At 41.1% G+C, this 13,269-nt stretch overlaps 1 protein-coding gene across 1 annotated transcript; it reads right to left on the reverse strand.

Annotated features, from left to right (window-relative positions):
* Window positions 1-498: 498 nt before the first annotated feature.
* On the reverse strand, window positions 499-13,269 carry LOC117467295 (sodium/calcium exchanger 3-like). Its single transcript, XM_034110850.2, has 6 exons — window positions 13,229-13,269; window positions 12,660-12,709; window positions 12,180-12,304; window positions 10,852-10,951; window positions 8,645-8,914; window positions 499-4,093 (listed from the first exon to the last, which is right to left on the reverse strand). Exons 2-6 carry the CDS (start codon window positions 12,679-12,681, stop codon window positions 3,717-3,719), a joined length of 894 nt encoding a protein of 297 aa, XP_033966741.1. The 5' UTR covers window positions 12,682-12,709; window positions 13,229-13,269; the 3' UTR covers window positions 499-3,716.

Genomic DNA, 13,269 nt, shown 5'->3' on the forward strand with positions numbered 1-13,269 from the left:
GTAAGTTTGAGAACCGGCTCGAGATACACTTTTGTTATATTCCATGGAATGCTCTTAAACATCCCGATTAGCAATGAATATCTGAAGTGCTTTGACAAAATATCCATAAAAAAAGTATCTGTGGAAGCCGTGGCACTGTAAAAAGCATGACCAATCATCTGAGCCGGCTAAAGTAACTGGATGGCCTACCTGCCTGTCAGCCTTCCATCTGTGCACAGACTTATCTCGTGCCCTCATTGGTCATGTGCGCGTTCGTGTGTGTTGGAGGAGGGGCTCTGTAAGGAAGTGGCAGATTTTCTCCGGTTGTGTATTTTCAAATTCTAGCGCACTCGAGCCGGTTTCTCCAACATTACCTACCCCACCTTTAAGGTAAACTTTTCCAACTTGTTGTGGTGTTTTGTGAAAACCCTAATAACTCAATTTTGAGGATTTTGTATGTTTGTGATAACCTTTCAAAACCTTTAATCTCAAAAAAGTCTTTCCTTATTCTAATCCAGTGACATTGATATATTTAATAATCAGTTGTGATTCAAGTCAACCCAGTATTTGCTTATAAACCAGAAAGCTGCTTTATTTCCACAGAAAAAACAAAAGGTGTTGATCTCAAAACAACCGTCAGCTTTTGAAATTTCCTTTTTTATTTTGACATCTCATTGCAGGCCAGGAAAAAAACATACCGCCTCCATTATAATTAAAATGTGCCCCCTTTCTCTGTTACACAAATACAAGTGAAAAGAACAATATAATTAATGAAGCTTTTCCTCAGTGTCTCACAAATTCACATTTCACTTTTATTCCAAATAAAATAAGACTGCTGCCTTGAGAGGTGATGTGTATGATAAATATATTTTCCTCTTTTACAGAATTAAGACATTTCATATTTTTTAAGACAAAATGACGATTTAGAGTGGTGAAAAACCCCGCTTGTGCACACACACATAGACAGTCACATGGCAGATTAAAATAATACAACCAAATAAACAATATAAATAACCCTCTAAAGGCGAGGATAAAACAATTCCTTGACATCATGAACACCTGCCAAACTCAAGACTAAAAATGTTTTTTGCAGGATTCAAAAAGGTGACAAAGTGAGCGCCCGGAAAATAAAACAACACACACTTCCACTGGCTCAGATGACTGCAGATAACCTGTACTGTAAATGAGATGTGTGTGTGTGTGTTTGCATGCCCCCCTCCTTGCATGACACCTATACCGTGTCAATGTAAACATACACAGAAAAGTATGTACAAAACGTGGGTGTTTTAGTGTTTTAATGGGACCCGTCCTCACAGCGTCAGTGGACCCCATATCGACTGAATGTGTGCGTGTGTGTGTGTGTGTAAATGTGGGGGGAGCAGGTGTGGTCCAGGGCCGGGAAAGAGCATCTGAATCAGCCACAAGACGTATTTACAACACTGCTCACCACAGAGGAAGAAACACTGAGGAAGAGGTGGAGTGAGAAGAAGGGATGAACCACAGGGACTGGAGATTGACATCCCCCTTGTGGAAATACAGTGTCACTGCAACCATTTTTTTCTTTACTTTTATTTTATTTCATTTTTTTTAACAGATGTTGCATCCCACCTCTTTGGTAATCTCTTGGGTGATTTTTTAATTTGACTGATTATATACTAACATATGCAAATTAAGTAATAAATATATTTTTTCTTCCTGCTACTTCTTGGGAGTTTTAAACAAGTAATTACCTTTTTTTCTATTGTTTTTTATAAACAAAGCACCAGTCGTGTGTTTAAACAGCATTCAGTATCGATGTCAAGCTACTTTTAAATTCATCATGAAGCTATCTGCTGCTCTGACACCCACACTGGCTTCTCTTTACTGAAGAGTTTCAATCCTACTCTTTACAAAATCAGCAGAAGCGGGAGATGTTAAGGGAAAAACATGTAATTTGAGTCTTTTTTTGAAGCACTGCCAACCTAACACCTACATATTTGATTATGGAATCACTTAGATTTTCTCTTATACCATGAAAACAGATTTTACTTCATTGTAGATACACTGATTGATATTTATCAATGATTAGATGATGTTTAACATTAAAAGGTGTCGCTCACAGTTACCAATCCTTAGTTGTTTATGCTGAATCCATTGTAATAGATCTGCAAGGATTATTATATTGATGGTAACATAATTATAATTCATTGTAAATTAAATTGTCATGCGGAAATGTCAGAAAATGCTGTTTTCAGCAACTTAAATATATGATTTGGTGCTTTTCTCTGTTTTATATCATATTCAAGGCAATATTTTGGGGTTTTCTAATAGCTTAACAAGACATTTCGGCATACTTTTTTTGTATGCAAATGCCTGGTGGTTTAATTTGGAAAGAATTGTGTTCTCATTTACTTATTTAATAAAGTAGAGCCCAAGATTATGTTTAATGCTGCAATGCCAGGGATTCAGGCACAGACAACACCAGTGTTGCAGTTGGAGAAGCTAACGTAAGAGCAGCTAGCAGCAATTAAGGTTATGTGATGACATGCTTTGTATTAAAATCTCACATTTTATAAAGGCAGCTTTAAAAAGCGGTGCTGGAAGAAGCTCTTCAGTTGTTCAGCTCAGTGTGGGCGGCTGCAGCTCCACAGGCACTCTGTTCGGTCCATAGTGACACCTTAAATATTGGCCTTTTGCACACGTACAAGTCTCAATAAATAGATCTATACAGCAAAATGCATGGAAGGAACAGTAGAAAAATACCTCTTAATTTATTTCTGCAGCAACATGTTTTTTTAAATTTTTCTAGGATTTCTGATTGAAAAGTTGAAAACTCGAGTGAGACCAAGATATCAGTAAATAAATAAAATACAATGTCATATTTTTACCTAGGCAAGATACATAACTCTTAGAAATGTGAAGAAGACATCGTTCCAGTATATAGTTTGACCCCCCCCACCCCTCCCGTTTAGCCACAGCAATCCTTAGAGCAGAAAGTGACCACATTTAAACAAATATTCAAAATATACATAAAATATGGAAATATATTATATATAGATACGTATAGAGTACGGAAGTAATGTTCAGGGCAGTTTGACCATGTTCACCATCACGATTCTTCTTCTTCTTCTTCTTCTTCTTCTTCTTCTTCTTCTTCTTCTTCTTCTTCTTCTTCTTCTTCTTGTGATTTCTGAGAACTCTGCAGTGCTCCTTAGGAAACTATGCAAATAAAAAAGAAATACTATAAATCAATCCCACAGTCACTGTGAACATATTCCCCATTTACGATATTTTGCTATTCCTTAACATGGATCAGAAAATAGTTCTTTTAATCCTTTATTTGTGTTTGTGTGTGTTTTTTTTGTTTTATTATATCTGTTGCGTTTTTATCCCCAAAATACTTTTTAGAAAAAGTCGTTCTCGTCAGACGTTGAGAAAAATATAGACCTCTGATTAACTCAACCCTCTCCGGATATAAGACTTCAGTCTCTTCCAGGTCTGCGTGGCATCTTCTGGACTCGATGGTGACCCAATCCCAAATGTAAGCGGACTGGCGCCGGCTCAGGACGGCGATCTTCTCCTGCAGAAAACTCGCCTCCGAGCATCCTTACAGAAGGGGTTGAGGGAGAGAGATAGAGGCGTCTGGGAAAACCAAACCTCTCCTGTTCATACAAACCATACAAGACCAAAAAATCCCACAGTGAGAAGCCACCCTCTGAAGTTGTACTTTAAACCCCTGCATGTTTGTATTCCCCTGTTTAAAAGCCCTCTATATGACAGTAGGCCTCCAGGCTGGAGAACAGGATGTAGAGGAACCAGAGGCCGAATAAGAAGGCGGACGTGGCCAGTCTGTGACCCCGCGGACCACCCAGTTCCCCTCCGATGTGGGCGCGGCGCCGGTAAAGCAGCACCGAGATGGCCAGGAAGGCGAAGATTGTGAAGAGGGTGACGGAGAAGGCGAGCGATCCGGCCTCCACCACGAACGGCTTCCCCTTCATGTGCCAGTAGATGGCCGCCACCGACCAGGCCAGGCCGATGCCCAGGAACACGTTGACGGCGTTGCTGCCGGTCACGTTCCCGATGGAGGCGTCGGCGTACGTGTCCTGCACCGCCGATACCTTACTGGCAAAGGTGTCTGCAGAGAGAGAAGTCATTAGGTTTTCATGCATATTCTGAACTTTGATTGGTGCACAGAAATAAAAGAGTCCCACCCATTTTAAACCACAGAGATATTAAATAACCAAACTTTGGCCAAAATACTGTGTAGGTCCCCTAGTGTACTGTTCTTCATCAATATATCACAGGTCTCAGATATATACAAAACATGTCTCTGAAGTGTTTGGCTCCAAACACCAACCAGATCATTGCAGCATTACCCATAATCCCCTCTGTTTCAGCCCTGTTTCCAAAGTGCTGATTCTCTGTCTGTTACTTTAGATGAAAATAAGGAGCCCCTCCCCACGCCCCTCTGAGAGACATTTGGTTACAAAGAACACAATGGTGCTCTAGAGGAGATGCAGGTGATAAGGGGGGGGGGGGGTACCTTGGTTGCTGATTGGCTAATGGTTACTCAAGACAACACATCGTGATGACATCATAAAGTGGCCAAAATCTGATCAGCTCATTTTCAGACAGGTTTTTATAGAAATGGATCAAAAAGAGAGAGAATCCTTGTTCCTGAAGCTTTCAGAGTCTCTTTCCACAGAGGGGACACATGTTGATGAAGAAGAGACATGAAGAAGAGGGGACACATGTTGATGTAGAAGAGACATGAAGAAGAGGGGACACATGTTGATGTAGAAGAGACATGAAGAAGAGGGGACACATGTTGATGTAGAAGAGACATGAAGAAGAGGGGACACATGTTGATGTAGAAGAGACATGAAGAAGAGGGGACACATGTTGATGTAGAAGAGACATGAAGAAGAGGGGACACATGTTGATGTAGAAGAGACATGAAGAAGTGGATTTTGCACAATAAGCCAGACCTTTAAACCAGAAATGTAGTCCGGTGTCAGCTTTTCAGAATCCAGCATTCGCACAGAAATGTCTTCATAAATTATATTCTGTAGTTAATGTTATAATTCCTGACCATAAAGATGATTATTAGTGGTATGTTGATAGTTTCCAGAAATCGTGCACACTTCCCCTTTCGTTTAATTTCCTGCAGAAGATAAACATCCTGAAAGCAAATGTTGATTTCCCCCTAAAGCCAACTGTCACTCAAAAATATGAATGGCACTGTGGAGATTGACAATGTCCTCTGTCTTGGTCTTTTTTGTTCATTTATTTATATGTTTTCCTAAAATAAATACAGTGATGATTTATTAATGTTGCACCCAGGTCCTTTAATAACAAATATGCTGACCGTCAGGGGAAAATTCAAAATATTGTCCTGATGACAGAGCATGTCTTACTGTTTGTAAGAAAAGCTCATGATATATATACAAATACGAGCTGTATTATATATTTATATTTGTATACCACTCTTTAAACTGTATATATCAGAGCTATGTACACACTGCACTTCTAATGTATTACAGACCTTACAAAACCTATCCATGCTTCTATAGAGTAACTGTAAACTTACAGGAGACTATAATAATAATAAAAGACACATAGAATTGTTGGTACCACTTTACAATAAGACTACCCTTATAAATGATTCATAAAGGGTTTATAATTAGATTATGAATTAGGTTGTAAACACTTCATTAATCATCATAAACTAGTACATCAACACAGGCTCACTATTTAGCAAGATGACTAAGCCTTATATTGGCTACTTAGCGAGAATCAACTCAGTGAGCAACAGATACCAGAGAAGGATGCTGGCTGATGAAGAAGACGAAGTAATCTAATGGCGCATTTCCACTACTGCGCGGAGTGCGGTTTAAGAGTGCCGTGCCGGTTTTTGGTTGCGTTTCCACTTGGCGTAGTTCCGGCTAGCGGGTACTTTTTCACAATTTTCTGGCTCTCCAAAATCGAGGCTCTTTCCGGGCCAACAATCGGGCTGAGTATGTTAAACTGGTGAGAGAATCGCTGGCAACTACAACAAAATGAACATATTTTACCGTGATTTAATTGTAATACACGTTTCAAAGTGATGCCGAAGTAACAACACACTGATACCGGTTAGTAACAACCATGACTTAATGCTTTGACAAGTCTGCAGACAGACGGCAGGCGGAAAAACTTTTTAAAATGTGTGTTTTCTGAAAGGAGATCAGCTAAGCTAACATTGTATATGCTCCGTCCACACTCACAACAACGGCCTACAGACATAAATAAACCAGCGACTGTATTCTCCATGACACAGGCAGTCTGTGGTTTGTACTCGTTTAACTTCTGTCTAGTTTCTGAACAGATATGAGGAGCTGTGAGCTCTGAGGGCTAACAGCTAACGGCTGATGTTGGTTTTGTGTTTCACATTGAAGATGACGTCACGGCTCCGCGTACACTGCGTTACTATAGTTACTGCCCCAGTTCCTAAACTGTAATGGAAACGCATCATAAAGTGAGCCTGGCCTACCAAGGCCTAACTATACAGTACTGAGCCGTGCGAGGCCCTGCAGTGGAAATACGCCATAAGTAGCCAATAAAAGACTTAGCAGTACAAATAAATGTGGGCTCACTATTTGGCAAGCCACCGGTCACAGTCGCCCTGTTTATCTCATGTCTTATAAAAGCTTATTAATGATTTATAAAGTGTTCACAACCTAATTAATAAATGAATTACAAACAATTTATAAGGGTAGTCTTATTGTAGAGTGGTACCGAATGTTTGTATACTAGGAAGATCAGGATGAGGCATGTTTAAAAAAAAAAAGGATCAGGATCAGGAAGGTTTTCAGATTAAAAGCTCCATAGAGTAACGGCCCGTCCACACAGCGGCGTGCGTTGTCGCTTGCCGGCGGGCATGTCTGAAGCTGGACCAACAACCAATCACCTGAATCTCCCACCCCGGACACACAAGCAGCGGTTTGATTGGCTAGAGCTTGTACTGGCATACGATTCGATTGGCTGACGCTTCCGTCGACGCTTCAAAAGTGGAACATTGCTACGCTTCGCTCCCACAATGCAGTTCGGCGAAGCGTGACGTCACCCCATTCAAAGTGAATGGGCTGAAGAGTTGAAGCTTTAACGGATGCCGCTGTGTGGACGGGCCGTAACTGTATCAAAACGGGAAGATCAGGATGAGGCTTGTTTTCCAAATGAAAAGCCCTGATAAGCAACAATACAGCTGCTGCTGCTGCTGCTGCCTACTTAGCACTGGCAATACATTTGATGGTTGAACAATCAAACATTTGTAAGTATTGAGTATTAAAGGTCCCAAACAAAACATGTCTCTGAAGTGTTTGGCTCCAAACACCAAACAGATCATTGCTGCATTACCCATAATCCCCTCTGTTTCGGCCCTGTTTCCAAAGTGCTGATTCTCTGTCTGTTACTTTAGATGAAAATAAGGAGCCCCTCCCCACGCCCCTCTTGCCACTTTCACACCAACGCGTTTTCAGCTCCGGCTCGGAGCTGGAGCTGAAAAGTACAGTTTTTTCCTGTTCACACCGCAGAGGCGCCGCCTCTTAGCTCCGGAATCCGGTTCACTTCCAGCTCCAAAAAATTGTCAGTCTAGAGGCAAGAGCTTTGGAGCTAAAAGGCGGCGTCGCTTACGTCTCTCTTACGTCGAGGCGGGGGCAGATTCGTCGTTGAAGTAGATGCTGAAGACCACAAAGAAGTCTTGCATTTTGCATGTGATGTTTGTAAAGTTCCAAGTAAAGTAAAGTCCTTCCATTTCGTTTCGTAAAAGGATAACCAAAGCGAAAGGCACTTCAATAAAATCGGCCATTGTTGTCGATGTGAGGGATTTCCGCGCGGTTTGGATTTTATGAAGCAGGCACGTAAACGGTGACGTCATGACGCAGCAGCGGCAGCTCTGGGCGGTGTGAACAGAGCGGGAGCAGAACAGGGAAACCGGAGCTGAACCAGAAAAGCTCCCGCTCGGAGCTAGAAAGGGAAAAGCGCTGGTGTGAAAGCTGCATCGGAGAGAGATTTGGATAACAAGAACACAATGGTGCTCTAGGAGGAGATTCAGGTGATAGGGGGGGGGGGGGGGGGTTCCTTGGTTGCTGATTGGCTACTGGTTACACAAGACAACACATCGTTATGACATCATAAAGTGGCCAAAATCTGATCAGCTCGTTTTCAGACAGGTTTTTATAGAAATGGATCAAAAAGAGAGAAAATCTTTGTTCCTGAAACTTTCAGAGTCTCTTTCCACAGAGGGGACACATGTTGATGTAGAAGAGACATGAAGAAGAGGGGACACATGTTGATGTAGAAGAGACATGAAGAAGAGGGGACACATGTTAATGTAGAAGAGACATGAAGAAGAGGGGACACATGTTGATGAAGAAGAGACATGAAGAAGAGGGGACACATGTTGATGTAGAAGAGACATGAAGAAGAGGGGACACATGTTGATGAAGAAGAGACATGAAGAAGAGGGGACACATGTTGATGTAGAAGAGACATGAAGAAGAGGGGACACATGTTGATGTAGAAGAGACATGAAGAAGAGGGGACACATGTTGATGTAGAAGAGACATGAAGAAGAGGGGACACATGTTGATGTAGAAGAGACATGAAGAAGAGGGGGGACATGTTGATGTTCAAGTCCTGGTCTCACCTGGGACGGAGGTGCCGAGGGCCACAAACACCACGGCGGTGACGGAGTCCTTGAGCCCGATGGTGCAGCCGAAGTGCGACGCCAGGTCTCCGATGACGGCGGTGAGCATGCCGATGATGGCGATGGAGATGATGAAGCACGCCCAGCCGTTCAGGTAGTCGGTGGGAGGAACGCAGGCAAACAGAACCTTCCAGAAGACGGTGAGGAAGTGCATGACGTAGTCGAAGCAGGACGGCAGACGCTCCTCCCCGCTCTCGTCCTCCTCCTCATCTGAGGGGGAGACAGGGATGTTATTGGGGGGTTATTGAAGCGGGAGGACGGCAGAGAGAGCAGCACCAGCATAAGAGAGGATGAGATGTGGGAATATTAAGTGGGAAAAGATGGAGAAAGGGGTGAAGGAGGAGAAGTACATGTCAGCAGAAGAGGCAAACAAGAGGATGAGAGAAAGAAGATGGAAAAGCAATATAGATGAAAAGGAAAGAAAAACAAAGACAGATGATGAAGAACAAAGAGGACGAGGACAAAGAGAAGAGTTTGAAAATGTTGGCGAGAAAATACAAATCAATAAAGGATGACAAAGACACGTTTACTTATTTATCAGCTGCACAAGTCACTCAAGCTGTCAGATAAATGTATCGGAGTATAAAGTATAATATTAGCTTTCAAAATGTAGAAGTATAGAGAAGCATACAAGTAAAGTACCTTAAAGTTGGACTTAAGGTTGAGTACCGTACTCTTCGGACTATAAAGCGCACCTGCATATGAGCCGCAGCAGCTAAATTGTCCGTCTGTCTTGCTCTCGTTCTGTCTCTCGGTTCCACTTTTACTTTGGCGCGCTACCTGTCTCACTCTTTTCCGGCCTCCAGCTTTTCCTGCTGGAGCCGCCGCTTAGAGGTGGCGGGCGCGGACCGGTCATAGAGCCCATAGCGTTAAAGGTGGTTAATTTTACCTGTAAAATCCATAGATTTAGGAGGTCCCTAGTGGCCGTTAGCTGTACAAAGAAAATGGGGGAAAAAGTCGCGGCTTATAGTCCGAAAAGTACGGTATATGTACTTCATTGTATTACACTGGTTCTACACTGATTTAAGAGAAGATGGGAATACAATCTGTATTAACTTTTACTTAAGTAATGTAACAGTCTTTATTTTACACTCAACAAAGTATTTCACAATTGGGTTAGCAGCAGTTAAAGACCTGAGTAGTTTATCCACCACTGACAATCTGTGTTTCTCTTGTTCATACCAAGGACCACTTAACCAATAAAAAAACACTCGCGGACCACCTGACTCCACACATATCAAAACAATACATCATTTTTCTAGAACAGATTACAAATCGCCTGAAAATGGTACAAACAAGTGGCAACATGTGTGACGAAGGTGTTGCGCTGGGCTATATCATGCAATCGAAAGTGAAACTTAACCTCGCTCCATTGCGGAGATATTCCCGCGAGAGTGTGGAAAACTTAAATTTATTTATTTCAAATGTGAAATGTTACCAATATACTCACGGACCACTAGGGGGCGCTCACGGACCACCAGTGGTCCGCAGACCACACTTTGAGAAGCACTACAACATAACACCTTTGATAGGGTTTACTCCAGTTTGGAAAAATTTATCATTTTGGATTTGTCCTCCTTTAAAGTGTCATCTTGTAAGAGCTATAAAATAAATGCGCCCTCAGGTGGATCTCACAGGAAGTTCAGCATGGAGAGGAGGAAGTGACTCAGAGTGTCAGGCCATGTGAGCCGCATGCATCTTTCAGACACACTGGATCATGAAATCATAAAGAGTACCGCTGGATTAAATATTTCAGCAGAGAGAGGACGCTGTGACTGCAGAGCGGCAGGACGACCAGATGATGGATGGCTTTTTAATCTCACCAACATGAAACTTCTCCAGAGCTTTCAGGGACGACTCCACTTGCATTAGTTTCTGAAAACTGACACTGATATCTTTGGGCTGAAGTTGGGGGTAGCTTCTAAGAATACAACATGTAGTATGCTGAGATTAACTATCCAAACAAGAAGCCAATTTATTTCTCTCATACTAGCCTACCACGCGGTGAAAGGCTTTGGTCCTACATTCAAGTCTTGTTCAAGGTCACAGGAAAGGGAACTCCGAAAAAAAATGAATATGACCGCTTTAAACAATTGATGTCCCTTTAGTTAGCATACCACTATTTGTATTATTATTCCCTTCAGCACCTGCACTGACGGTGATGGCCTCCATGAACTGGTCCCTCCAGGAGTTGGTTCCCACCACCAGAGCCAGGTTGGTCTTCTTGATCAGCTTGTCCACCGTGCTCTGTGAAACCAGATAGAAACAGTATTAAATCCATCCTGTCCAGAGGCTGCTGTGAGGAGCAGTTCACCAGCGTGGCCACAGGGGGGCAGTGCCATCCAGTTCAGCTGCAGGAACATGTGTGAAGCATGATGAAGGAACACAGCAGACACAAATATGGAGGAAAGAGGATGACTTTATACAGAGTGGTGGAGAATAACAAAGCACATTCACTGAAGTAAAATGTCAAGGTACTTTTACTGAAGTATTTCCATAGTAGGCCTCGAAACTTACACTTCACTACATTTGAGAGACTTGCACTTTAGTAACTAGTTACTTTACAAAGTAAGATTATCCATGACTGCACACATCTGTCGATATTTAAATCACAAATCAAAATGTCCCTTTTTAAAGCTGCTTTTAATATTTAAATATCTAAAATGATTGTGTGTTTTATATTGAAAGTGTGTTGATTTCTTTATTTTAACCTGTATATGTTAAGTGAAACATGAAAAGCACTCATTATTATTATTATTATAAATATATATTTTAAATTATTTTAATGATATGTCTTAAATTATTATTTTTACTGTTCTTTTTTAATATTTTAAAATGTATTATTATTATGTTTAAGACCTATAAAACCTGATAAAAAATATTGTAAGAATATATGCAAGAACAGCTTAGTAAATTATTTAATTTCCAATTCAGTATAAAACTAACTTTCATCTACGAAATAAAATTATCTTACAGAAAAGAATATTTTGAGTTTATTTATGTTAATATATTTTGAAGAAGAACAAGATTATAAATCCCCAAGAGGGAATGCATTTTGCTGAATGAACCACTTACTTGTATTTGTACACTTTAGTATTGCTTCTTTAACTTAAGTAAAACTCTGAGTACTCAAGACCCGGGGACCAAATTCGGCCCGCGACTTCATTTTCTGTGGCCCCACAAGAGCTTGCAAAGAATATTATATGTTCATACGGTTACATGCCGCTTTACAGAAGCACATTGCCCATAAACTACATGTCCCACAATGCATCTGAAATTAGACTTTTCCCCCGGAATTTGACTTTTTTTTATTTATTTATTTTTTTAAATGTAACTTTTTTTCCCAAAATTTCTTTTTTTTCCAGAGTTTTGCTTTTCTTTCCTGTATCTGTTATATCCAGCAGATGAATTGAAGTTTTCCGGTGTTTGCGGCAGCAGGAATATCCCGCTCTGTTTGCAGAGGAACCTCTCTCACCTTAAACTCGTACGACTCCTCGATAATCACTTCCAGCTTGGAGTTCTCCCCCAGCACCGGCTTCCCCATCTCCGCGATGCGCCGAGCCTCCTCCTCGTCTGTCGTTATCTTCCTGTCTGACACATCTGGAGAGGAGGGCAGAAGAAGAAGGACATCACAGTGAGGAAGACGGAAATCACAAATTCAGAATGTCCACGCTCATCCAAGAGGCACAGTTTGTTTTACATGCAGTATTATACACATCAATGCAAAGTGAAAAACTACAAGATTTATTGTAATACTGAATATCCTTATTTCAAAAGTTTCTGTTTCTCGGTGGAAGTTAGACTTTGTTAAGTAAAAGTTAGACAGACCTTCATGCACAAAACACGGCAACGGCAAATAATAAGTGCAGATTTATTGATTTATTTTGTAACATTTCCCATTAAAATTATAATTCAACAGTGACTTTCAAGGTCCTTTGTGATGTTCACGCCTTACCAAGTTTGTTTACATGCAGCATTATACACAGCAGTCACATCTGTCGCACTCTGTCAATGCAAAGTGAGAAAATAGTTGATTTATGGTCAAATACCCACGAAATATCCTCTTTTCAAATAGTTTTTCTCTGCTTTTGGTGGGAGCTAAACTTTGTTGTGTGAAGGTTAGAAAAAGCTGCATGCACAAAACACTGCAACAACAAATAATAAGTGCAGATTTATTTATTTATTTTGCACCACTTCCCATTATTCTTCTAATTTAGAGTCAAACAATGACTTTCAAGGTCCTGCAAAACATCAAAAGGTTTTCTCGCTGTTACGGGAAGTTAATTTATCTTGCCTTTATAATATTTGTGAAGCCTTTACACGCAGTATTATACATATAGTCAAATCGGTCACACTCAAAGTCAAATAATAGAAGACTTGTTGTAATGAATATCCTCTTTTTAAAAAGGTTCTCTTTGTCTTGGTGGCTAAACTAATGTTAGACGTTTGGGGAAACTTCTGAAGCAATTGGAAACAGGACTCAGAGGCACGAGGAGAGCTGGAGCTTTGATGGCAAACACTGACGGTTTATTTGGAGTTACGGCCGGAGAATTCACGAGACAGGT

The sequence above is a fragment of the Pseudochaenichthys georgianus genome, chromosome 22 (assembly GCF_902827115.2).
Source record: "Pseudochaenichthys georgianus chromosome 22, fPseGeo1.2, whole genome shotgun sequence".
Classification (NCBI taxonomy): Eukaryota; Metazoa; Chordata; class Actinopteri; order Perciformes; family Channichthyidae; genus Pseudochaenichthys; species Pseudochaenichthys georgianus.

Bases quoted from the DNA above. Each gene is read 5' to 3' on its own strand.
- LOC117467295 (XM_034110850.2), bottom strand. From the start codon at position 12,681: ATGCTGCATGTAAACAAACTTG. The intron at 12,305-12,659 runs GTAAGGCGTGAA...CCTCCTCTCCAG, and splicing joins GCTGCATGTAAACAAACTTG to ATGTGTCAGACAGGAAGATA. The intron at 8,915-10,851 runs GTGCTGAAGGGA...TCTCCCCCTCAG, and splicing joins GGCCATCACCGTCAGTGCAG to ATGAGGAGGAGGACGAGAGC.